Source organism: Suncus etruscus, chromosome 12 (assembly GCF_024139225.1).
Source record: "Suncus etruscus isolate mSunEtr1 chromosome 12, mSunEtr1.pri.cur, whole genome shotgun sequence".
Classification (NCBI taxonomy): domain Eukaryota; kingdom Metazoa; phylum Chordata; class Mammalia; order Eulipotyphla; family Soricidae; genus Suncus; species Suncus etruscus.
The window spans coordinates 15,496,987-15,520,968 of NC_064859.1; the positions used below are offsets into that span (position 1 = coordinate 15,496,987).

Consider the following 23,982-nt stretch of genomic DNA (forward strand, 5'->3'; position numbering starts at 1 on the left):
GCTAAAGAGGGAGAGAGAAAAGCTAGGTAGAGCGAACAAATTGGTATTAGCAGCCATACTTCTGAAGAAAAGCCAAAAATGAGAAGCACTCATTTATTTACTTTTTGTTTTATATAAATAGATGTGCACATAAAATGGTTAACTGAGCTGATAAAATGTCATGAAAGCGAATGCAAAGGATTTTTGTATTTTCTTTCTTTTCAGATACAAATGCATAACCAAAGGATTGCATTTCTTAAGTGGACTATGTGATACCATTTGTCATATATAGAAACTATGGTCATTAGCATATGAATCATTTCTTTTCATTGTTATTCTTTTTGTTCTTTTATTTATTTTCTTGTCAAGATAAGCTCAAACTCAGAGCCTCACAAATGTAAGGTAAGTGCACTGCTGTAGAAATATTATTATATATATTTATCCTGATACTGTAATTAAAGTTTTAAACTATTGGGCCTAAAAGATAGTACAACAGGTAGAGCATTTGCCTTTCACTCAGCAGATTCAGGTGTGATTTCCAGCATCTCAGATGGTCCCTAAAGTCCTGCCAAAAGTGACCTCAGAGGGTAGAACTAAGCACAGCAAATGGGATCCAAAAGCAAAAAACAAAACAACAATAACATGTCCAAACCTATAATTTTAGTCATTAATTCTGTGATTTTAGCATGTCAAATGATGAAAAATAGAGAATTTTATATAATTTATAGTGGATAATAGAAAAGTAAAATATGGAAGAAATATATTTCAAAACAAAAACACATAAAGAAAATTTCTTTGCAAAATTTCTACGTGGAGAATTTATTCTGGCCCTTACCAGATAGAGTATATATGGTTTAAAGATTTCATATTATTCTCTTTGTTTTATCAACTTCCTTAATCATTTCCAACACTTATAAACTGACCTGAAAATACTTGTTCAGTAAAAGCTCAATAATAAGCACTACTTAATAACCAGTGAAAAGAGAATGTAATCCACCTAAATAACATTAGAGGATAAATTATAGATATTTTCTAGTAAACACTATATTACAGATTTTATGAAAGCACAAAAATAGCCTAATTAGAGGCTCTACCAGTGAAAGTCTTTGTGGCTTTAGTACATAAATTAGAATCATCTATAATTAGCTTTTGTATAAGTGATGTTCTGTAAAATATTTTTAAGCAAGCAAATTTATTCTCTGAAATTATATTTTATTACAATTTCTTCATTTCTTCTTTACTATATTTTCATTGTGGGGGAGCAAATATATGTCTTCTCAAAATATGTCCTTTGCAGGCCAGAGATATAGTACAGCAAGTAGGGCACTTGCTTTGCACACAGTTGACATGAGTTAAATCCATGGCACCCATATGGTCACACCAAGCTTATCAGGAGTAAGCCCAGAATGTAGAGCCAGGATTCAATCCTAAGTCCCACCAGAAGTGACCCCCTCAAATTTTATAAATGTGTGTATACATATATATATTTTTGCATAGGTTTTTGCTTTTTGTTTTGGGGGAAGGGTCCTGAAGGTTGAATAAAGATCACAAATGAAAGCTATTTTTTTCATGGAAACATATATCTTATAGTTTTTCTCTGAAAGAATGGTCTCCTCTCTAAACATCAATATATCTATGTTTTCACTGAACCTTCTTTTGGAACCCATTAAAATTAGATATAAATAAAAGTGAGTGATTACTGAGAAAGGAACAACAATATTTTATAGAAAAGAACACTTGGAATTTTTGGCTCTTGTAGAATAGAAATGATGAAATATTTTGATGTGACCTGTCAACTTTATAATAGTTCAATTAATATTGAAGTATAGTGATTCCATGGTGATTTGGACTCACTAGTCAACAATCTCTGGAGAAATCATTTCTTTTTTGAGTGTGTGTATGTGATTTTTTTTGGCCACACCCAGGGGTTACTCCTAGTTAAGTGCTCAGAAATTGCCCCTGGCTTGGGGGGACCATATGGGACGGGGGATCGAACTGCTGTCCTTCCTTGGCTAGCACTTACAAGCAGACACCTTACTCTAGCGCCACCTCACTGGCCCCGAGAAATCATTTCTTTTGGATCAAGAATTCAATCATTGTTCCCCAAAACAATGTAAATCTTATTGATATGCCCCTGAGAGGCACTTCTGAGAAGAGTCTTAGGATTCATGGAAATCAGAAATAAGACATCATGTACTAAAAGTTGTTAAACACAATGTTGGAATGAAAAAATGAGAGACATGTCAAGGTAGAAAGTCTAAAGCATTCCAGGTGTGAACTCTCTCACTTCTGCCAAGACTTTCTCAGGACACCTTCCATTTTGTTTTTCTTTCCACCTACCAACTTACAACATGTGGTTGGAAGAGGGGTGTGTGTGTGTGTGTGTGTGTGTGTGTGTGTGTGTGTGTGTGTGTGGTTTTCTCTCTTGTGGTGTTTAGCCGTGAATGTGTCTGTCACTCTCACCCTTTTTGTAGTTGACAAGTCACTTACCAAGCAACTTGTAAATAGTCTATTTTTAAAAAGTATGTTCCAGAAGAGTTTATAGTAAGATTTTTGTTAATGTAATTAAAACTCTGGACTGATATCTCAAAATTTTATATCTCAAATTTTTATATATGGAGAGAATTTGTTCATTTATCAATTTTGTTTCCAGTATAAAATTGGCAACAAAAACATGCAGTTCTCTCTTCATTTTACAAACATGTGTTATAACAAGATTTGAAGTGATGAAAATTTTAGATACATTTGACAAACTTCCATCAAATAAGAAAATTTTGTTGGGACTAGACTAGTTTGATTTTTACCTTATTTTCAGGGAAAGGAATTTAAGAGAAAATTATTAAACATATGTCCAAATTAAAAAAGAACTTTATGTACTTAGGTAATTTCTAAGTCTAATGGCATTTTTGGTACTAAGAAAAAATGGTTAATAATCTTCTAAGGGATAGAAATACCCATATATTTCTTAGCTTGTCCCACAGAAAGATTCCTGATGAATCTAAAATTTTTTCAAAATAGTCCAAACTATATTCAACATTAAAGGAGATGTAGAAACACATGCAGGCTCACACATTTCAGGATAATGTGATTAAATTACATTTATGGAGAAGAATTGGCTCCAACAATTTGAGGTGGTGATGTGAAAATTATCTCAAATGAAAGTAGCAATCAAAAAGTACTCCTACATATTTTAATCTTAGAGAGAACACAAAAGAACAGGAAGCTACTTGGGCATTTTTGTGAAGTAAGGAATATTAACCTTAGTTAGAGATGCAGTATATTTTAGCTAAAACAAAATAATAAGGCATTCTTTTTACCAGGTAGACCCAAATTAAACAGTGATTTTAGAATAGAGGTCATTATGTTCTCTTGTTATATCCCATGAAATGAAGATTTCAAGAAAGTGCTCAGGTAAATAAATCTATTTCCTGCTCTAAAGCAAGCATTTTAAAATTGATGAGCACATTAATTAGGTCACATATAGGGCACAAAAAGCAAAATATATGATCCCCAGATTAATCTTGTATTTGATATCATATATCACACTCTAGATTCAAAACAGTCCAGAGTATTTAAGATTCATGGGATGAAAACTTGACAAGACACTCATATTTCTAATTCCGAGGGTTTTCACCAGTGGCAGACATGACTTGGGCTGACTAGGTAGAATTTTTTTCTCACTTATTGGTGGAGTTAAAAATTATTAAACATGTAAAAAGAAAGATCTGGTACCTTCACATCCTCTCTCAATTTGGCCATTGCAGAAAAGAGCATCCGAGATGAGGTCTGGAAGGCGCCCATTCAAGTCGACTGATGCCAGGCAGCCCTGAAAACCCTCCTTGGCATGCACAAGTTTGGGCAGGGATTTGTATGTTTCTTTGGCGACACCTCCGATATACAAGTCACCTGTAAGGAGAGCAAAGCCACGGTTAGCAAAGAAGCTGGCTAATGATTATAAATAACAAGAAGACAACACAGTAAGACTCATTCATTTAAAGGCACATTTGTATGACACATATCTTCTTAAAAGTGCAAAACCATAGAAGTATTGGGATGATACAGGAACATTCAAAAAAGTTCTAGAAACTTTTATTAGAGAACTAGACTGACACTCCTCACAAAGAATAAGAACAACCAGTGTTGGCATTGATGTGGGGAGAAAGGAATTTTCATTCACTGCTGGTGGGAATACCGTCTAGTCCAACCTTTATGGAAAACAATATGGAGATTCCTCAAAGAACTGGAAATTGATTCCCATATAATCCAGCTATACCACTATGAGGGATATACCCTAGGAACACAAAAATAAAATACAAAAATGCCTCTCTTTCCTATGTCCGTCTCAGCATTACTTACAATTGCCAGAATCTGGAAGCAACCCAGGTGTTTGAGAACAGATGAGTGGATAAAGAAAGAGTGGTAATCTACACAATGGAATACTGTACAGCTATTAAGAAAATAAAGCCATGAAATTTTCCTATATATGAATGGATATGGAAATAGTATACTGAGTGAGATGAGTCAGAGAGGGAGGAATAGACATAAAATAGTATCACTCATCTGTGGGCTATAAGAAAAATAAGAATGGTAATACTGAGACAATACAGAGACAATAAAGATGAGAGTCAGGAGGACTAGCCCATAATATCAAGCTTGCCACAAAGTTTAGTGAGAGCAGTTAGACTGCAATGACAACTACCATGACAATGCTAGAGAGAGAGAGGGGGGGGGGCAGAACACCTGTCAAAGAGACAGGCAAGAGTTGGGGAAGAGGGAGGAGAATGGGGGACATTGGTGATGGGAAAATTGTTCTAGTGAAGGGTGGTGCACAATCGATGACTTAAAACCAACTAGAAACATTTCTGTAATCATGGTGCTTAAATAAAGAGATCACTTTTTAAAAAAGAATGTGGTTCAATGGAAGAAAAACAGGTCAGTGAGTGAGCATATGTGTAGTGACATGCAAGCTCAAATGTTTCCGAAATTGGTATTTCAATATTTTCTTAAGTTTCTCTCATTAGAATTCTAAATCGTTTCTAAAACGTGGGGGAATGGCTATGACCTACGCCCCCAAGTGTTACTTCAGGTTGTAATTAGTTTAAAAACAAGCAGTAGCCATGAAGATGAAAAATAAAAACAGGCTAGGAAGGTGGTTCAAGGGACTGCGGAGTATGCTTGGCATGTGGGAGCCCCAGTTCATATGGTCGCCATGCTCTGGCCTTAAGTAGGCCCCAACAGCTCCAAGTATACTGCTGCTCCCCACAAAGGCAATGTTCAGCAGATGCTCAGAGAATAAGTGTTATTATTGTGATCTATCTGTTCTCCTTAGAGAACTCTGATTGCAAGAAACTACGAATGTTTCTTCTCCTTCCTTCCTTCCTTCCTTCCTTCCTTCCTTCCTTCCTTCCTTCCTTCCTTCCTTCCTTCCTTCCTTCCTTCCTTCCTTCCTTCCTTCCTTCCTTCCTTCCTTCCTTCCTTCCTTTCTTTCTTTCTTTCTCTCTTTCTTTTCTTTCTCTCTCTTCTCTTCTTCTTTCTATCTTTCTTTCTTTCTTTCTTTATTCTTTCTTTCTTTCCTTTCTTCCTTCTTTCTTTCTTTCTTTCTTTTCTTTCTTTTCTTTCTTTCTTCTCTTTCTTTCTTTCTTTCTTTCTTTTCTTTCTTTCTTTCTTTCTTTCTTTCTTTCTTTCCTTTCTTTCTTCTTTCTTTTCTTATCTTCTCACCTTTCTTTCTTTCTCTCTTCTTTCACTCTTTCTTCTTATTTCTCTCTCTTTCTTTTTTCTTTCTTTCTTTCTTTTCTTTTTCTTTCTATCTTTTCTTTCTTTCTTTCTCTTCTTCTTTCTTTCTTTCTTTTTTCTCTTTCTTTCTTCTTTCTTTCTTTCTTTCTTTCTTTCTTTCTTTCTTTCTTTCTTTCTTTCTTCTTTCCTTTCTTTCTTTCTTTCTTTCTTTCTTTCTTCCTTCTTTCTTTCTTCTTTCTTTCTTTCTTTCTCTTCTTTCTTTCTTTCTTTCTTTCTTTCTTTCTTCTTCTTTTCTTGTTCTTTCTTTCTTTCTTTCTTTTCTTTCTTTTCTTTCTTTCTTTCTTTCTTTCTTTCTTTCTATCTTTCTTTCTTTCTTTCTTTCTTTCTTTTCTTTCTTCTCTTCTTCTTCTTTTCTTTCTTTCTTTCTTTCTTTCTTCTTTCTTTCTTCTTCTTTACTATTTCTTCTTTCTTTCTTTCTTCATTATCTGGCCTCACCAACATGCCTGGTTGTGAAATTCACAAAATTTTGACTTTTTTGGGTGCTCCGCGAGAGGACACAGACCTGTTGCTGCTAGGCCCAGCTACAGTGCTTGGCAGAATCACACTCATTTGTTTGAGAGTAATGTACTTCCCAGAAATGGTATTCAAAAGCCTTCAGTGGCGATACTTCCCTAAAGAGTGTTCAGACCTCCTGACTTGCTGCTAAGTAGGCTTGAGGGGCATAGGGTTTTGCAGATCACACCAGCAATCAAGGCACAAAGGGCAGAGTGTCAAGGTCATGATCCATGCACATGGCAGCATCAGAGATCAAACAGTAGGTTCAAACATTCGCATGGCAAGTGCTGAGGAACACCAATGTATCTATCCTCTTGGGTCTCTTTGAGTCTTCTACTATAAAAAAAAAAAATTTCAGAGGCCAATGATAACACAGCAGCTAGGGTGTTTTTGCCTTACAGGAGGCTGACCCAGGTTTTATCCTCAAGCATCCCGTATGGTCCCCCAAGCTTGCCAGGAGTGATTTCTGAGAACAGAGCTAGGAATAAACTCCTGAGCATTGCCGGGTGTGGCCCCGAAATGAACCAAACAAAAATATTGCAACTCAGGTTTGATTCTATGTCATCACTCAATCACCATATATGGATGGCCCAGAGGAAACATGATTAATTAATCATATTAATTAATTTATGTCAAACATAAGAGGTGATCCTTCTATTTATAGGTTTTATTCCACATTTCAAATAGCTATTATTTAGTCAATTTTGCATTATTATATAAATTTGCTTTCCCACATTACCCTCTTGCTCTTGCCACTGGATAATTTGTTCTCACTATAACACTCAACTCCTGCAATATTAACTTTTATCTGGATGTTTTTCAATTGTCGTCACAGAATTTGGGAGAAAAGGAGTAGTTATGCTGAGAGTAACATTGTTTAACAGAACATACTATCATGCATAGTGCTTGGCTCAGAACTCTTGAGCCTTCTGACTTCATCTCTTTCATAGTAGAAATATGCTAATCTGTTAGTTTGTACTAAGGATGAATCAAATTGCAGATAATGCAATCCTTACAGACATCGATGATAAACTGTTTGCTTAAGGTCATTTTTTCCACAAGAGCTTAGAATGTAGGTCACTCACCTACTATAGGTGATAAGTATTAAAGTGGAATGTTGTTGATTCGGTCATAATTTTGTAGCAAAGAAGCTAACATGTTTTACTTCCTCCAGCTTTTAAAGTAAAATATCTACTGACCTAAAACCAAACACCTTCTTATACTAACAACACAAAAAACATAATTTTTGGCCTGAACCTATTTTTAAACGTTTGAATCTTTCCTCCTTTCTGTCTCTATCTAATTTTAACTGTCATTCTTTTGGGGTCACATATGTCTATTCTCAGAGTTTTCTTCTGACTCTGTACTCAGGGATCACTTCTGGTAGTGCCCAGGGGACCATATGAGGTGCCAGGGATTGAACCCAGGTCAGCTGTGTGCAAGGTAAGTTCCCTCTGTGCTTGAGGGATGTTATCTCTCCTGTCTCTTTTAGCTTTTTTCTCTGACTTAATTATCAAGTCATCGTGTTTTCAGTTGCCTACCAGAAGATATATGAGTCAGAACTCTGAGACACAAAATAATACTTCTGTATTTGGGGCTTAAAAACCTTAAGAGGACATATGAACATATAGACATATAGACAGTTACATAAAAGAAGAGCTTCTGATGCCCATAATGTGTGAAGATAGCAGAGAAAACTGGATGAAAAAGATGTCAGTGTGGTTACTGGTGAAATCAAAATACAAAAAGGACAAAATATACTGATTTGAGGGATAAGCCCTAGAGAGTATTAACCCTTTGGTGGAGTCGCGCCTATATGTTTGAATATCACTGGGAGAATAACAGATCTGGCCTCTCAAGCCCACACTCTCCCTTGAACAAATTCGATCATTTGCTTGTCTTTTTGCTTGTTGTTTGATCTATCAAGTCATATATTTTCAGAACATAGACTTTCTGCATTTCTCTCCCTTCACATCTTTCTAAGAAAATTTTGTTCAGTAAAATCTTGCTTGGGAGCACAGTAGGTAGGGCTTACACACCTTGCATGCAGCTGACCTGGGTTCAATTCTAAGCATTCCATATGGTCATCTGAGCCTCCAAAAGTAATTTATGAGCTCAGAGTTAAGAATGATTCCTGAGTGCTGCTGGTGTGGACCCCTGAAACAAATAAATAAAAAAAACCAAAACTTCCTTGATTGACAGAGAAAGAAAGTAAGCGAGAGAGAGAGAAAAAAATGAGAAAGAGTATGTATGTGAGGGTGAGAGAGAGAGAGAAGAGAGAGAGAGATGTAAACAGAGAGAACTTTAAGCCACAGTGAAATTCAGAAAAGAAATAGCTGTGTTAGACATAAACTTGCTAAGAGATTCGGAAGCCTGCAAAAATGTTCTATATTTCACTGTGAAATGTGGATGCAACCAAATAATTGCAGAATAAAAAGAAAGAAAGAAAGAAAGAAGGAAAGAAAGAAAGAAAGAAAGAAAGAAAGAAAGAAAGAAGAAAGAGTAAGAGAGAAAGAAAGGAGAAAGAAAGAAAGAAAGAAAGAAAGAAAGAAAGAAAGAAAGAAAGAAAGAAAGAAAGAAAGAAAGAAAGAAGCAGAAAAAGGCTGCACTGAAACAGACATGCATAGAAAGAAAAAGAAAATTAGTAGGAATATAGGGTCCACTAAGTGATGGTGGCAGAACATTCCTTTGGGATCTTTCTTTCTTGTGAAGATGTATATTGTGAAATGCAGCAGCCTGATGAATTTAAACATATTCTTAAGAAAGTAAGGAACAAAAAATTGCTTGAGATTTTATTTCCATTAACACAAAGACTCAGAGCTCAAAATAGAAAATGCAGGGCATTCTAGAAAAATAAAAAACTTGGCAACTTTCTTGCACATCTAAGATTATGAACAGATTTAGATGGTTGTATATCAAATAACAATACAAAAAAAATTCCCAAGATTCATCTCTTGGACTAAATTTATTAGAAAAATTCTAGAAGTGTGGGGGCCAGAGAGATAGCATGGAGGTAAGGCGTTTGCCTTTCATGCAGAAGGTCATTGATTTGAATCCTGGCATCTCATATGGTCCCTCGTGCCTGCCAGGAGCAACCCCTGAGCAATGCCAGATGTGACCAAAAACCACACACACACACACACACACACACACACACACACAAAATAAATAAAAATAAATTCTAGAAGTGTGATGTATATTTGATGACTGAATTCCAACTACAATTATTTCTGTAAACACGGTGTTAAAGCAGTTATTTAAAAAATAAGAATCATAGATTCTTCTCTAGACCTTATTAATATAAAATTAGTGAACAGTAGATAGTTAAAAGAAGAGTTTTGGACTCTATCAAATATATAATTTAGTATAGAAAGTTGTGTATGGGAATCAATATACAATCTTGCTGATTGTAACACCCAAGAAATAAAAGTTTTTTTTGGGGGGGTGGGGGTACATTCAACAGTGATCAGGGAATACTACTGGCTCTGCACCTAGAAATGGCTGCTGGCAGACTCAGGACCATATCAAATGCCTGGGATTAAACCCGGGTTTATTCTGGGTCAGAATGGATTTACAAGGCCTACCTCTGTGCTATCGTTCCGGCCCTGAAAAAAAAAGTGGTTTCTTTTGTCTTCTGTTCTCCCATATACATTATAAGCACGGTGGTCTGCCATGTGACAAACTAGATAAAAAAGACATCAAGAAAGGAAAAGGCAATACAAGGACATGAGCTAAGTGTAAAGTTTACCTATTGCCTTTTCCCCCTTCCTGCCATTAATTCTATTTTTCCAGTATCAAAATTTGTGTCTCCACAAAGTCTCAAAGCTTATTAAGGCGAATAAAAAATCTTTCTCTTATTAAAGAGCATAAAAACATTGGGTCAGACAGTATAGGATGCAAACCTCAAACTTGGTGAATGTATTAAGAAGTAGGAGATTTCATTCTCAGTTTTGTTATTGAAGCTGCACTTAGCACCACCACTTACTAAAAAAAGTCTCTAAGTCCTTCACATAGCCTAGAGTTATCTCCCATTCCCTGGTATGTTGCCATATAAAGAGAACAAAGAAAACCCTTAAGTGGCTTGAGCCCTGTGTAACATTAACACTTCATCAAAGATGCACTACCTCCTTTTGATCCTTGAGGTGATGGAAGGAAAATGACCCATTAGCACTAATGGGTCCTTGAAGAGAAATATCCTGTTCATGGGAAGAAAGAGATGCTTTATAGTGGTCCCTGTGAATGAATCAGAGACAGGATGGTCAACTCTTAAGTCCCAGTTTCTTATAGTCTTAAAATCAGTATTAAGCCCTTCATGCTTGAGTACTCAATTTTGATTCCTATCCTTTCAGTAAGCCACATATGCAATAAACAAAATAATGGCAAAGCATTAAGCAGAAGATGAAAGCAAAGAACAATATAAATTTAGATAGTTACAGAATGTCCATGTATGTGTCAACTCTGTTGGGCAGCAAGGGTCAACTTCTATGCCATTGGTGCATTCAGGGACTGAGGACATTCCCCCCAGCTCATAACCAGGAAAGAATGGGTCCCAGACTGATGACTAGAGACACTTTATTCCATCCAAACCACACATATATACGATGAGAGGCTCTAGGATACGTGAAGGATAGCAGGGTTCCAAGCATCAAAGATGAGCAACCAGTGATGCAAGGTGCCAGGAAGAAGTTAAATATACACATTAGAAATTAAGAATTAGAAATTAAGAGTGTCAGGAGCATCGCCAGGAGGTGATATTAGTGGTTCATGGTTCACCCCTCTTAAAAGAGCTCTCTGTAAGGGAGGAGGGACAGCCCAAAGTCAAGCTCAAGGATGACCTCTGATCATGTGGGGGATGTAACCCTCTGTGTGTTACCACTTCCCATCTCTGGAGCAATTTGTTTCTGAGACTTTCACTTCTAGGAGAATTTCTGGAGCAGTGGATCTACAGGGTCCCCCAGAACAGTTGCTCTACAGGGATTCCTCTGCCAGAAGTTTGGGAATATCAGAGGAATCACAGCATCACAGGGGATCCAACACAACTGTATATATTATACATATTTTTTTCTTTCACGATTGTGATCTCTGGAATGATTTAAGGTGATATAACAGCATCTATTCTTTGGTTCTCTTAGCAATTGTTGATAATGATTAAGGATAGTGTACAGACTTTTTTCATTATGTCTAGCTACAAACTCTATCTCTGTCACATCTTAGTTTTCCCAGTATAAACACATTAAGTTATATTACTTCTTTAAGTGTCAGAAATTTCACCAGGAAATAACTGAATGGTGCCTATTTTCCAATGCAGTGAGGATCAAAGAAGAAGAATGCCAACCTGGGTTAGAGCTTACATTCAGTCACATACAATTGCTTGTGGTGTGATTGTGTTGGTACCTCTGGAGAGAACAACACATTAATCAAGTTCTCCATTCTAGGAGGGCTGCACTGAAAAATGCAGAAGGCTAAAAATTCCAACTTAACTCCTTATTTCCAGTGCAGATGGAGAAATCTGTCACCCTTACAACATATTTTACCCAATTTAGAGTGGCTGGTATAATTTGTGGCTTTCAGTATATAATTTCTCTGACATATTTACTTGAAACTTCATAGTAACATAGAACTTGGTAACATAAAATAACTACATCATAAGTACCTTCAGATCTAATTTTATAGAAACAGATTGAGACACAAAAATACTATGAATGCAAAGGACAGAGGTAAGATTTCATCTATATCAGAGAATAATAAAAAAGACTTGGTGGGGCCGGAGAGGTGGTGCTAGGGGCGGAGAGGTGGTGCTAGAGGTAAGGTGTCTGCTTTGCAAGCACTAGCTAAGGAAGGACCATAGTTCAATCCCCCAGCGTCCCATATGGTCTCTCCAAGCCAGGGGCAATTTCTGAGCACTTAGCCAGGAGTAACCCCTGAGCATCAAATGGGTGTGGCCCCCAAAAAAGACTTGAAATATCAAAAAAAAATAGGAAAGATTTTTATTATTTTATTAATTAATGTATTTGAGTTTTTTTTTGCCACTCCCAGTGGCACTCAGGAGTACTCTTGGCTCTGTGCTCAGAAATCACTCCTGGCAGGCTCAGGGGGACCATATAGGATGCTGGGGATCAAACCTGGGTCCATCCCTGGTTGGCGGTGTACAAGGCAAACACCCTACTGTTGTGCTATTACTTTGCCTAAAATAGGATGTATTTATGGACTTTGTAATGCAGAGAATTTTGTAAGATCTTAGACTAAGGAAAAGGCAGAATTACTCTGTAATGACATAAATTGCAATTGCTAGGTTAGGGTAACAGAAAAGACAATCCCATAAATTCAAAATGAATCAAGAAAGAGAGTAGTAGAGAAGGCTTGGTTAGAAGCAAGACTCTTTCTAGGGTGTCATGCAAATAATACTTAATAGTAAAAGTCAGAGAAAAGGATTGTAGGTAAAATAAAACTTAAGCAACTAGCATACTAGGAAATACAAACACAGCTCCACACACAATGAACAGCCCCAAACCAAAATTCATGTAGGCAAGGTGAGTTGAAGCAGTAATGAACAGAGATAAATTTGCAGGCTACATTAAACAGGTAATGTTTGTAGGCAATCCTGGATTTTTCTAGGGAGTAGGGAAGGAATCTTGAGAAACAGCATGGCAGGAGGGTCTTAAACTCAAAACAGATAAAGTTCTGATGTTTTCTCTGAAAACAAGATGTTCAAGACAATTCAAATAAGGACACTAAGTGCTGTTCCACCATGCAAAATTGTCAGTGTTTAATTAGTTTTTTTTTTGATTTAGCTTTCTTATTTATTCACATGTAATTCTGGGGTTTCTTTCAAGAACTCTATTTTAATTTAAAATAACATATATAAAAAGGACAACTGCTTTGTAAGTTTGGATAGCTAAAACTCTAGAGAAACTCAAGAAGACAATCTTTTATAAAGGGCATTTGGGGAACAACAATAACAGAAAACAAACCTAAAGCAACATACACTGTTTGAATTCCCTATGGATAAGGATGGGCAAAGTATAATCTTGGATACTTTGCATCGTAAAGATTGGATTTTGGCTAGAAAATGTAGCTAAACTAAACTCCTTCTAAACTCCTTCTCAGTCATTATGACTGGTGGAAAAAGAACAATGGCTCTGGGCTGGTTTTTGAGTTATTGGATAGGAAAGGTATTTTCCCTTACTCTGAGGGTACATTCTGCCCTCAAATCTGTACCATCTTTAATTTTAATCTTTTGTGGAACAGTCACAAAAGAAAATCTGCAGGTAGATGTTGATCAATACCCTCACACAGCTTTCCTTTGAGAATCAGATTAAATTCAATCTTTTTTCCATAACAGATGTGCCATGTTAGAGGAAAATCATCAATAATCACTGGGGAACAAACATACACTTATTTATGTTTATTTTCAAAGGAGAACATAAATCACTATTTTTGTTTTGGCGAATGTTTATATAAATGATGCTAAACTACTAATAGTATTTGTATGGCTGACATCAATATTTCTCTCCTACACTTGAAGTGAAGAGTGGACAAATAACATTATTTAACAAACCCAGATATGGAATTGAATAGCAAACATGACTCAAGACTTTATGATCATTAAATAATTCAAAACATTTGCAACTGTCTTCTTCACTACAAAGCATAGAGAACTCTTTGGGTGAAAAATGCTAAAAAACTTAGGAATAGAGGTCATACAGGGATGGAGTAGAAAACTCTGGTCTTGGATAAATGATGTCCTGGGTTTGATCTCTGGAACCAATGCAAAAAAAAAAAAGAGAGAGAGAGTTAAGAAGAGAAATACAGGAAGAAATTTAAAACTTGGATCATATAATTTGGAGCACATACAGAAAAGTAGTCACCTCATTTAATTATTTTGATTTGGCATGGATGAAATATTATAAATATTTTGTATTGGGACAGCAGACTGGACACTTGTCTTGCATTCAACGCAATATTCCAGTTCAATTTCAAACATTGCATATGGTGCCTTGATCATTGTCAGGAGTGATCCCTGACTGCAGAACCAGGAGTAAGCCTGGGGCATCATTTAATATGACCCCATCTTCTCCCCCAAAGATATACCAATGGGGATAAATAAAATTTTTAAAATGGGTCCACCCACAACATAGTCCCCTTTCTTTTCATTAGCAAACACATGCGCTCATCAAAGCTTTTGAAAGTATTATCTTATCATTTTTCATTTTACCACTTTGTCTCAAAATTTATAAGAGAAGTCAAAGTGATAGTACAGTGATAGAATGCTTCCCTTTCTCATAGCAGACCTGGGTTCAATCCCTGTCGTTCCATAGAGATCCCTAAGCACCATCAGGAGTGATCCCTAAGGGTAGTGCCAGAAATAAGCACTCAACATTGACAGATGCGTTCGCCTTTCTCTCACTGAGGCTAGAAAAACATGTCAAGAACATTTTGCCTTGCTAAGAGCCCCAACCCTGCCCAGAGCACTGGCAGTGGGATATTGCAGAGTAGAGCCCTTCTTGTCTTCTAGTCTTTCTTTTCATCATACTAAAACCACACATACCTAATGGCATGTTTCTATTGGATGTGCACTTAATGCAGGCATATTTCATCTGTCTCTCATGTGCTCAATGTTCTTCTTCATAAATATGTGTTATCTTGGCTGGATTTTATTCTCTCTCTCTCTCTCTCTCTCTCTCAAATTGTTCTCCAGCCCATGCATATGAGCTTCTTTTCTATAATAATAGTGTGTTTTATATAAGTAAAAAAATAATCAAGGAATGGCACAGTGGTAGGACATTTGCTTACCACATTTGCATGCAGCAGACCTGGGAGAGACCCGACTTGATTTTTGGGATTTCATGTGGTCCCCCAGCCTGCAGGGGCCATTTCTGAATGCAGAGCCAAGAGTCACCCCTGACTCCTGGGTGTGGCCCCAAAACCAATCAATCAATAAGGTTTTAAAAATATTAAAAAATAATCAAACTTCATTTTAACAGAGTTGTTAAGGAGAAAGGAGGGGAAAGACACTACTGGTTTGTGAGGCACCAGGAAAGAACAAAGTGATAAAACACACACACACACACACACACATACACACACTATAGAAACTGTCAAAATGCTTATAAATTATTGTGTGCTCCACAGAGTCCAATAAAACTCATCCTTTTACAAATACCTAAACTCTACACTATAGTTTTTCAGGCATGGAATATTTATTCCATCTGTGTCTGAAGGATGAAATTATTTTAACCAACTCATCCAATTCTGCTGGAAGAAGAATCCCCTACAACATCTCCAAATACTTTTTCCTTCAATATTGAATTTATTTCTCAAGAGAAATATAAATTCTTAATAGAAATTATAAATGGGTGGCAGAATGGTGGGAAAACTTTCCTCTCTAGAAAAATATCGGGCTGCTAGCAAATAGCAGCATATACCAACTGATGATTTATTGATAGATCAATCATCTGGGTATTCTGTCTTTACCTAGGACTCTCTGAAGGACTAATGAAGGCATATATTCAATGGAATATTGTATTAGTGACATGCAGCAATTAAACTGGTTGGTTTTCATGTCTGAGAAGGATTTTAGAGGGTAAAGACATACAACAAATATATAGATTCTATGCAAGGGTTAAGGATTGAACCAATCTGACAAATGTAAAAGTAGAAATATCCAGCTCTCTTGCAATTACACCAAAGTGAAATTTCAACACCGCATAAAATATTAGAGTACACATTGGAAGAATTAGATTTATATGGAGGAGGGAATATTTTATAACATAAAAATATTCCTAAGATTAAAATTTTCTTTTTCTGAAAATATGCAGAAGAAAGTCAAATATACATACTAGTATATGTTGCCAAATATACATATTAGTACATTTTAAAAAATTGTGATTGTTGGTTCAAATTCTCTTCCAAGATTCTTGAACTGGTTTTCTGCTTGGGTGGAACTGTCATCTGAAACTGCAAAAACTAAAACTACTGACCTGAACCCAGGGTATGTAGGGCCCCTTACCTAAAAAAATAAAAAATTACATGGTCACACAAGTTACTCTAGACAGCTGTCCTCCAACCACCCCACACACTCAGTACTGCAGGAATCTTCTGATGTTGACCTAGTGACACAACAACAAAGATCCTTGAATCTTTCAATGTGGCAACCCCAAATAGCAGCACAAGAATATATCACCCAGGCAAAAACAGCACCAACCCAGCCTAATCCTCACCATGGTTGAAGTAACATTGGATCTAATGGAAAAAAAAAAAAAGAAGAAGAAACCATAGATGACAATAAGAGACCAACAAAACCCCAATGCATCCCAGGATCTGTCTATAAAGACAGTGGCTAAGTAGAGAAACCACAGTGGTTTGTCATGAAAATCAAAGTGTTTATTTATGTAATTCTCTCAGAGAAAGTTTAGTAGAGAATGAGGATGATGAAGAGGATCTTTGTGGTTCTATGATTTATATCACATATAAATATATGGTCAATGAGATAACCAAAATAGATTCCCAACACATATTTTAACTTTAATCACCTTTCCTCTTACACTGCTATCCTGGCAATTATGGAATTTCTTATGTTGAGAATATTAAAGATATACTTTTCTATGCTATTGAAATTAGCTTTGGTCAGATCTGAATATGGGATCCATCAGATTTAAAGGAAAAGCAAAATGAGTGGAGGGGGGTTTGAAAACTTTCAATGCTTCTTGCCCTCAACCCTCATCTCTACAGCTTCTGGATAAGGGAAGCAAATTTCAATTGGCTAATGAGCTAGTTCATTAAGCTTACATTTCTTTATGATTAAACTTCCAAACTCCATAGACCTACTACAGAGGACTGTCAGGTGGATTAGTGACCATGTGAACACATGGGGGCAGTGCTCCTGGAGAGGACTTGGAAGCTTCCCCCACACCCACCTGTGCATCGGTTCCACCTGCATCTCCATTTGTCTCCTTATGTACTTTGAAATAGAAGAGATAGTGAGTAGATGATCTGTCTGAGTTGTTTTAGTTTAGTAATAAAACCTGGTGGTGTCCAGAAAACTTTTAATATATAATCAGCTGGCTCATGGATCCCTGAGTTATAGTTTCTTGCTGGGAATCATGAATTTCCCTTGGGCATGAAGACTGGCATCAGAAATAGAGGGCAGAGTTACTTAGACAATATCTCCGAAGCACATTTCTCTAATCTGTAAAAGGAATGTGAAAGATCAGGCTGATCCTAAATTTACTTCCCACTCTAAGGTCCTATGAACCTATTGTCAAGAAGGAAATTTCCTAACAATAGCAGAGTTGGAGTGAGATGGAAAAGAAAGTACTTAAGAAGTCGGGTGGGCGGGGGGGGGGGGGGAGCAGTGGCACAGTGGTAGGGCACTTGCCTTGTACGTGGCTGACCAAGAACAGAATGTGGTTCTATCCCCCGGCCTCCCATATGGCTCTCTAAACCAGGGGAGATTTTTGAGCCCAGAGCCAGGAATTACCCCTGAGCATCACCAGGTTTGGCTCCCAAACAAATAAACAAACAAAAAACAAACAAAAATAAAGAAGTCAAGAGGGGAGAAGTCAAGAGGGAGAAGGTAGATGAGCTTCCAGAACAAAATCCATGAATGAAGAAACAACAGGGACAAAATAAATAAGAGAATTGCAAAAGACCCGAACTCTGGGGCAACCTTATAAGCATCTAAGGGCAACAGGAAAGCAGAAGGGAGGAGGGGAATCCCCCAGTTAGGTTAAGGAAAGGGTTATGGTTAAATTTGGGGCTAGGATTAGGGTTAGAGTTAGGTATAAGGTTAGGATTAGAGTTGAGGTTAAGATAAGGGTTAGGGTCAGAGTTGGGTTTGGGGCTAGGGGTTAGAATTAAGGTCAGAGTACGGGTTACGATTGGCTTTACAGTGGTCGGCAACCTTTTTTTTCAACTGAGCCAAATCTCGCCAAAACCACGATTGAAATTTATTTTGAGAGCCACACAGGGCGTGCACTGACAGAGGCTAGGAGCAGAGACCTGACTCTAGGAGCAGCCGCCAAGCACACAGAAGAGCCAAATTAAAAGTGTAAAGAGCCACATGTGGCTCTCAAGCCCCAGGTTGCCGACTACTGGACTCGGATTAAGGTTGGGTTAGGTTAGGGTTATTGGGTTGGGGTTAGGGTTAGTATCAGATTAAGGTGCAACAAAATGTCAGGAGAAGACAAGGACGTCTCACGAGAGGAGATGGTTGAATTAAAACAAACTAATATATGCAGCTTTATAGTAAAGAGAGGAGATTAAGAAAAAATTGAATCCTGAAAATCCTTGGAATTTACTAAAGCCATCCATCAGGAGTAAAATGGTGTCTCACCTATCCAATTGCCTCTTTATTCTTAGGTGGGAAAGTGGATGAGATTAGTGCCAAGGCTGACTTTTATTTTCTCTCTGCCTGACCTTTCTCCATTGTAAACCAAAATGGATGATTAGATCCAAAGTAGTCTCTTTCCCCAGAGGATAGGCTCATGTGCTGTAGGAATGCCCAAATGCATGATTCTAGAAAGCTCCATGGACTTTCCTACTCTTAAAATCCTTTAATTGGGTTTCTTACTTCTTATCTTCTAGTAGGAAATTTAGGGCTTTATAGAAATAAAAAAAAAAAATCAACACATTCTCTCCAGGGACGATATGGAAAACCTTGAAACTCACAGCCCTGTCAAAGAGATTCCTTTTTTAAACCACATGTCCTGCCCTGCCAGTCTGCTGCTAGCAGTGAAGTGGCCCAAGGAAGTGAATCTGATTAGAGAAGTTGGCAAAGCCCATCAAGGTGCACTGATCACCATCTTAGATCCTGGAATCTGAGAGAGAGAGGGAGAAGGAGAGGAAGATGGGGAGGAAGAGGTAGAAGGAAAAGGAAAAAAAGAGAGAGGGAGAAGAAAAGAGAGTAGCAATAAGAATTGAGAGATCCAAGGAGCCAGGCACTGGCAAAGTCAGGCAGCAAACAAGGAACAAACATGTTCTAAATGGGATTTAGAACGGAAGAGGGGTCACTAAACAGGGATCAGCAGATGTTCACGTGTAAGCTATAGCTCTGAGTGTTGCAGTAAGTCCAGTAAGATCTCAAACCAAGGTCTGATTCTTTTTGTGTGTGGCTTCATTACTCAGTCCCTGAAAGGATCCAGGTCTCTGGCTTCCCAGCGGGTTCTAATCTCGGATCCCAATAATTGAAGCAATATGAGTAACTCTGTCCGTTACAAAGAAAACAAGAATCGGAAAGAAAGGATAATCTTATAAAGACGGATTTCCCAACAGGACGAGCCAGGTTTGTCCTGACTTTGCCTTGACTTCAATGACATCTCCTGCTCTCTGGTTAAGGTCAAAACTCCTCTGAAATGAGAAAAGAGTCTGCCACAGAGACAGGTAGGGAAGGGGGGAGGGGGAAGGTGAGAGGAAAACTGAGCACATGGTGAGAAAGGTGCACTGAAAAAGAGTACTGGACATTGTATGCCTGAAATTCAATGATAAATGATTTTGTCATTGTGTATTTCATAGTGATTCAATAAAATATTGTATTTATTACAAATAAAACATCTCTGAAAATTGCTTTTTTGAGCAAAGAAATCATGCCATCCGGTATGATGTGGGCTGAGGAGAAAACTGCACACATGATATAAAATTTGAGGTACCATCTAAATAATAAAATATCACAGCAAAATTTTATCAAGTAGGAACATGAAAGAGTTATGGTGGTGTGTTACCTTCTAGGAAAGAAGGGTAGAGAATTGAATGAGAAAGACTGGAATCGGGGAAGAAAAACAGGAGCAGCCAGAAAGCTAATCTTCAAGTATGTGCTTAGACTGTGAATCTCTTAGAAAGGAAATTTCTAGTTGAATTGTCTCTGAATAGAAAACCTCTTTTTTTTTAAGAGACCTCTTTTCCTAACAGGAAGCTGAGTAAATAATGCCAGTGATTAGTATAGTCATAAGATTTCTTCTGTTGCTATTAGTTTATTTCTTCTTTCTTCCTTCTCCTTCTTCTTCCTTTTCCTCTTCAACTTCCTTCATTCTCCTTCTCTTCCTCCTCCTTTTTTTTTTCTTTTTTAGCCACATCTGGAAATACTCAGAGTTTATACCAGGGGTCTCAAACTCGTGGCCCGCCGGCCGTTTGCGGCCCTCCGTACAACATTTTGTGGCCCGCGGCCGGCCTTCAAATATCGCAGTATTCCTGATTATTTGCTTATCGAATAATCGCAATAAAAATCGCATTAGTAAGAAAAAAAATCGCATTAAACATTCGCATACCCCGAGCAGTTCCGTTCGGGGTATGCAAATGTTTAATGTGATTTTTTTGCGATTTCTTACTAATGCGATTTTTTTTATTGGAATATTCAGTAAGCGAAATCCCTTATAAGGCCCTGCCTCACCCCGACTTTGCCTCCTGCAGCCCCCAGGTAAATTGAGTTTGAGACCCCTGGTTTATACCAAGCTCTGCCCTCAGGGATCACATCTTGAGGACTCAGTGACCGTTTAGTGTAAATACAGGTTGGTTTTGTGCAAGGCAAGAACTCTTCAGCCCTTCAAGGTAAGATGTAAGGAGGGGCAAGAGAAAGGGCATGGAGTAGATAATGTTGATGGCAGAAGATTAATCTTTAGAGATAAGATTACCATTGTATATTACCTTTAGGGATTACTGTTAGAGATTACCTTTCAAGATTGCCATTAGAGATTACTAACCTTTAGAGATTACCATTGGATATTACTTTGGTGATTACCATTAGAGATAAAACTAGATTTAACATTAGAGATTACCACTAGAGATTGGCATTTCCCTTTGGAGATAAGAAACTAAGGACATGAAAGGACAAAGAAAAAACCCTTCCTGAACTGACCTAGATGTGGGTCTACTCCATTATTCCCCATTAAGGATTTTTGAAAGTGACCACATGAGGGCGCTGTATCCTTGGGATCTCATCTCATCTCCCATTCCTCTGCCCTCAAATATTATCCTCAATTTGCTGAACTATAAGTTTATGCAATTCCTTAAATAAAGGCATCCATGGGAGCTGAAGACTCTCCCCCCTCTTTTTTTGCTCTTGTACTAAATCAACAAATGAGCAAGACTGACCTTATTTAAATAAATCCCTGGCGAACTGCAAAGATTTATTAATATAACCTCCTTTAAAGTTTCTTATTTATAGGGAGTCCATAGCTGCTTCTTATATACCTCTTCATAGAAGCATGGTCACATTTGCCAAACACAGAGAAAGAAAAGAAGAGGTGGTAACTTGGCTTCTTCCTCTCTCTAAATGGGACTCAGGATTCAAACCCATTTGGAGAGGACTCATTTTGATCCATGGGAGCTGCATAAAAATTGTGTGGGGAAACCATTCCTGAAAAAAAATCTCTGTGGTTCTTTTCATTACAGGTTGCATAGTCAGAGGGAGCAGAACACAAACAGCTGGAAAATAAAGATAAAAAGCAATACAGAGCCAGCAGAAAGAGGCAGGTACCACCTACTCCCAACCTGGAATAGGGAGACTTGAAGGGGAGTCCCCTCTGTGGAATTCTTTCCTGCTACTCTGGCCCATTCCACAGAGACAAGGCTGGCACAGAATTACAGATCCTGGCTTTTCACCGTCTACACTGAAGTCCTGTGGGGCCCAAGGTTCTGAACAAGGAGGGATGCCATTGTGTAAGGATTACATGTTAGGCCTTCTCAAGCCTCTGGAAACACAAGAGGGAGAAGTAGGAAGGAACCCTAGACAACAGCCAATCATTTTAAAGATCATCAGAAAATAGAACCTCCCTCTTTCCCCTCCCTATATAATATGATTTGTGACCTTGGGCATCTTCTGTGGCAAAGGCCTTGAGCGGTCTGTCTGGGGCTTATGGCTGAGGGGATAAAATTTTGTTTGCTTTTCTCCAATTGTGTGGTCTTGTCCTTCAACTCTGGACCCTAACAGCCTGTGTGCAAAGCGAGAGTCCCTATACCAAAGCATGTGATAGACCAAAGGCTGAGAATGGAATTTCATGCGATTCAGAACAAAGCGATTTTGCTTTTTTAAGCCCATGAAAAGGTTTTTTTCTCCTTTGAGGCCGGGATGGGGTTTTTCTGTGGCCTTCTGCTGCCCTCTGGTGTCCCTTTAAGGTATGGCACTCGGGGAACTAAGAAAGCTAGAAATACTCTGGAGCTGCTCATGCATTCCCAAGACGGAGAAAAAGAAAACAGAAATAAAATTATAAAATAAAAGCCCAAAAGCCAGAGTTTGTGCCAAAATTCAGAGGTTGGGGCCGGCATGAGAGTATAGAAGTGAGGGCGCCTGAGTCACAAGTGGCTGATCTGGGTTTGATCTCCGGCATCCCATATGTCCCCTGAGCTCAGCCTTCTAGGACTTAAGGCATTAAATACAATATAGGATGAGAAAAATATTCTCAGTGCACAAGCTGTGAGTCTCCACCCCTTGCTTTTCTTTCTTGTTTTCTTCATTCTAGCGGTACCCCCTACATCCAGAGCTGAACCCCAGCAATCATTCCTCTAATATCTTTTTTTACTCACCAGGAAAAGTCATCTTATATCCCCATGCTGTTTATCTTTTCTTTATGAACACATATACTTCTGGCAGATTTCAACAGCTTGTATCTTCATATTATATAACAAAGGATTTTAAATTTAATTTTAAGGGTTTTTTTGAGGAGGGGTTGTCAGGAATCTAAATATCTAACATATTCAAAAACATAAAAATACTATTTTGTTTTTAAGTCAATTCCTCTGGGTTTACTCAGCTTGCAAAATTCATTATCACACCAGTGTATGCCACAATCCAGACTCCAATTCCTACTTTTGACTAAATGATAGGCTTCTTTTTTTTTAATTAAGCATGACTGAAAGGGTTGAACGGGGCAAACTCAGAGTCCCCTTTCTTCCCTGGTTTCTCCTGTTTTTAGAACTGTGCAAATACTTCTCTTTCCTTTGACTCTGCATGCAGCGGCTCCTTCAGACCCACCCAGGAGAAGACTTCTTAGGGCATCATTTTGCTGTAAGCCCAGAAAAGACACTGAACTTCACAACAATGCTCCTTCCTTTGACAATCAGGTGCCACCTTATCTCACTTGGCAAAACAGGAAATCAGGATAAAACTCCAATTCCATTCACTCCAGAGACATGAGAGGGGATGGGAGCAGTCTGCCCTCCTGAAGAGATTGTTCTCTGATATTATATATATTATATCTTAAACTAAGCTATAAAAATTCATGGGAACCCACAGGATCTCTTGACATTTAACATAAGACGTCGGAAAGGGGAGAGCCATTATTACCCATGTAATGTAATAAACACATACAGCTCTAGGATGATAAATATAACTGCAATTTTAAAAGGCCAAGCCCTCTTCTGGCTCTGTCACCCTATTTTAGGAAGACCAGTTTTGCCTAGAAAGAGTCATGTTGGATTTCTTTTCTGGTCCTTAACTACAAAGTGCCCTTTTGTATCAAAGGAAAAAATCTCAGGGGGGAAAAATGGGCAATGAAAAGCTATGTCAAGCAAAGACATGACTATGACGATGCCTCACATGAAAAACTGGAAAACAAAGCAAGAAAGCAAAAAGCAGGGTTTGAATCTGAAAAGGGGGCAGTTTTTTTTCTCTAATCTAACTGTTGCTTTAGCCCAAAAAAATCCCCCAAGTCCTCATTTTTGCTGCTGTAACAATCCCTTGCCTGGCTCTTGTTATAATGTAGAGGCGGTGATGCATTCAGATGT

At 37.8% G+C, this 23,982-nt stretch overlaps 1 protein-coding gene across 21 annotated transcripts in view; it reads right to left on the reverse strand.

Moving 5' to 3' along the window:
• The window catches only part of NRXN1 (neurexin 1), a 1,163,035-nt gene that overhangs the window by 590,026 nt on the left and 549,027 nt on the right, over positions 1-23,982 (reverse strand). For all 21 annotated transcript variants that reach the window (XM_049784303.1, XM_049784319.1, XM_049784318.1 and 18 more), the window contains one exon: positions 3,712-3,885. In XM_049784303.1, coding sequence (XP_049640260.1) covers positions 3,712-3,885 — 174 coding nt within the window. The remainder of the gene's footprint in view (positions 1-3,711; positions 3,886-23,982) is intronic.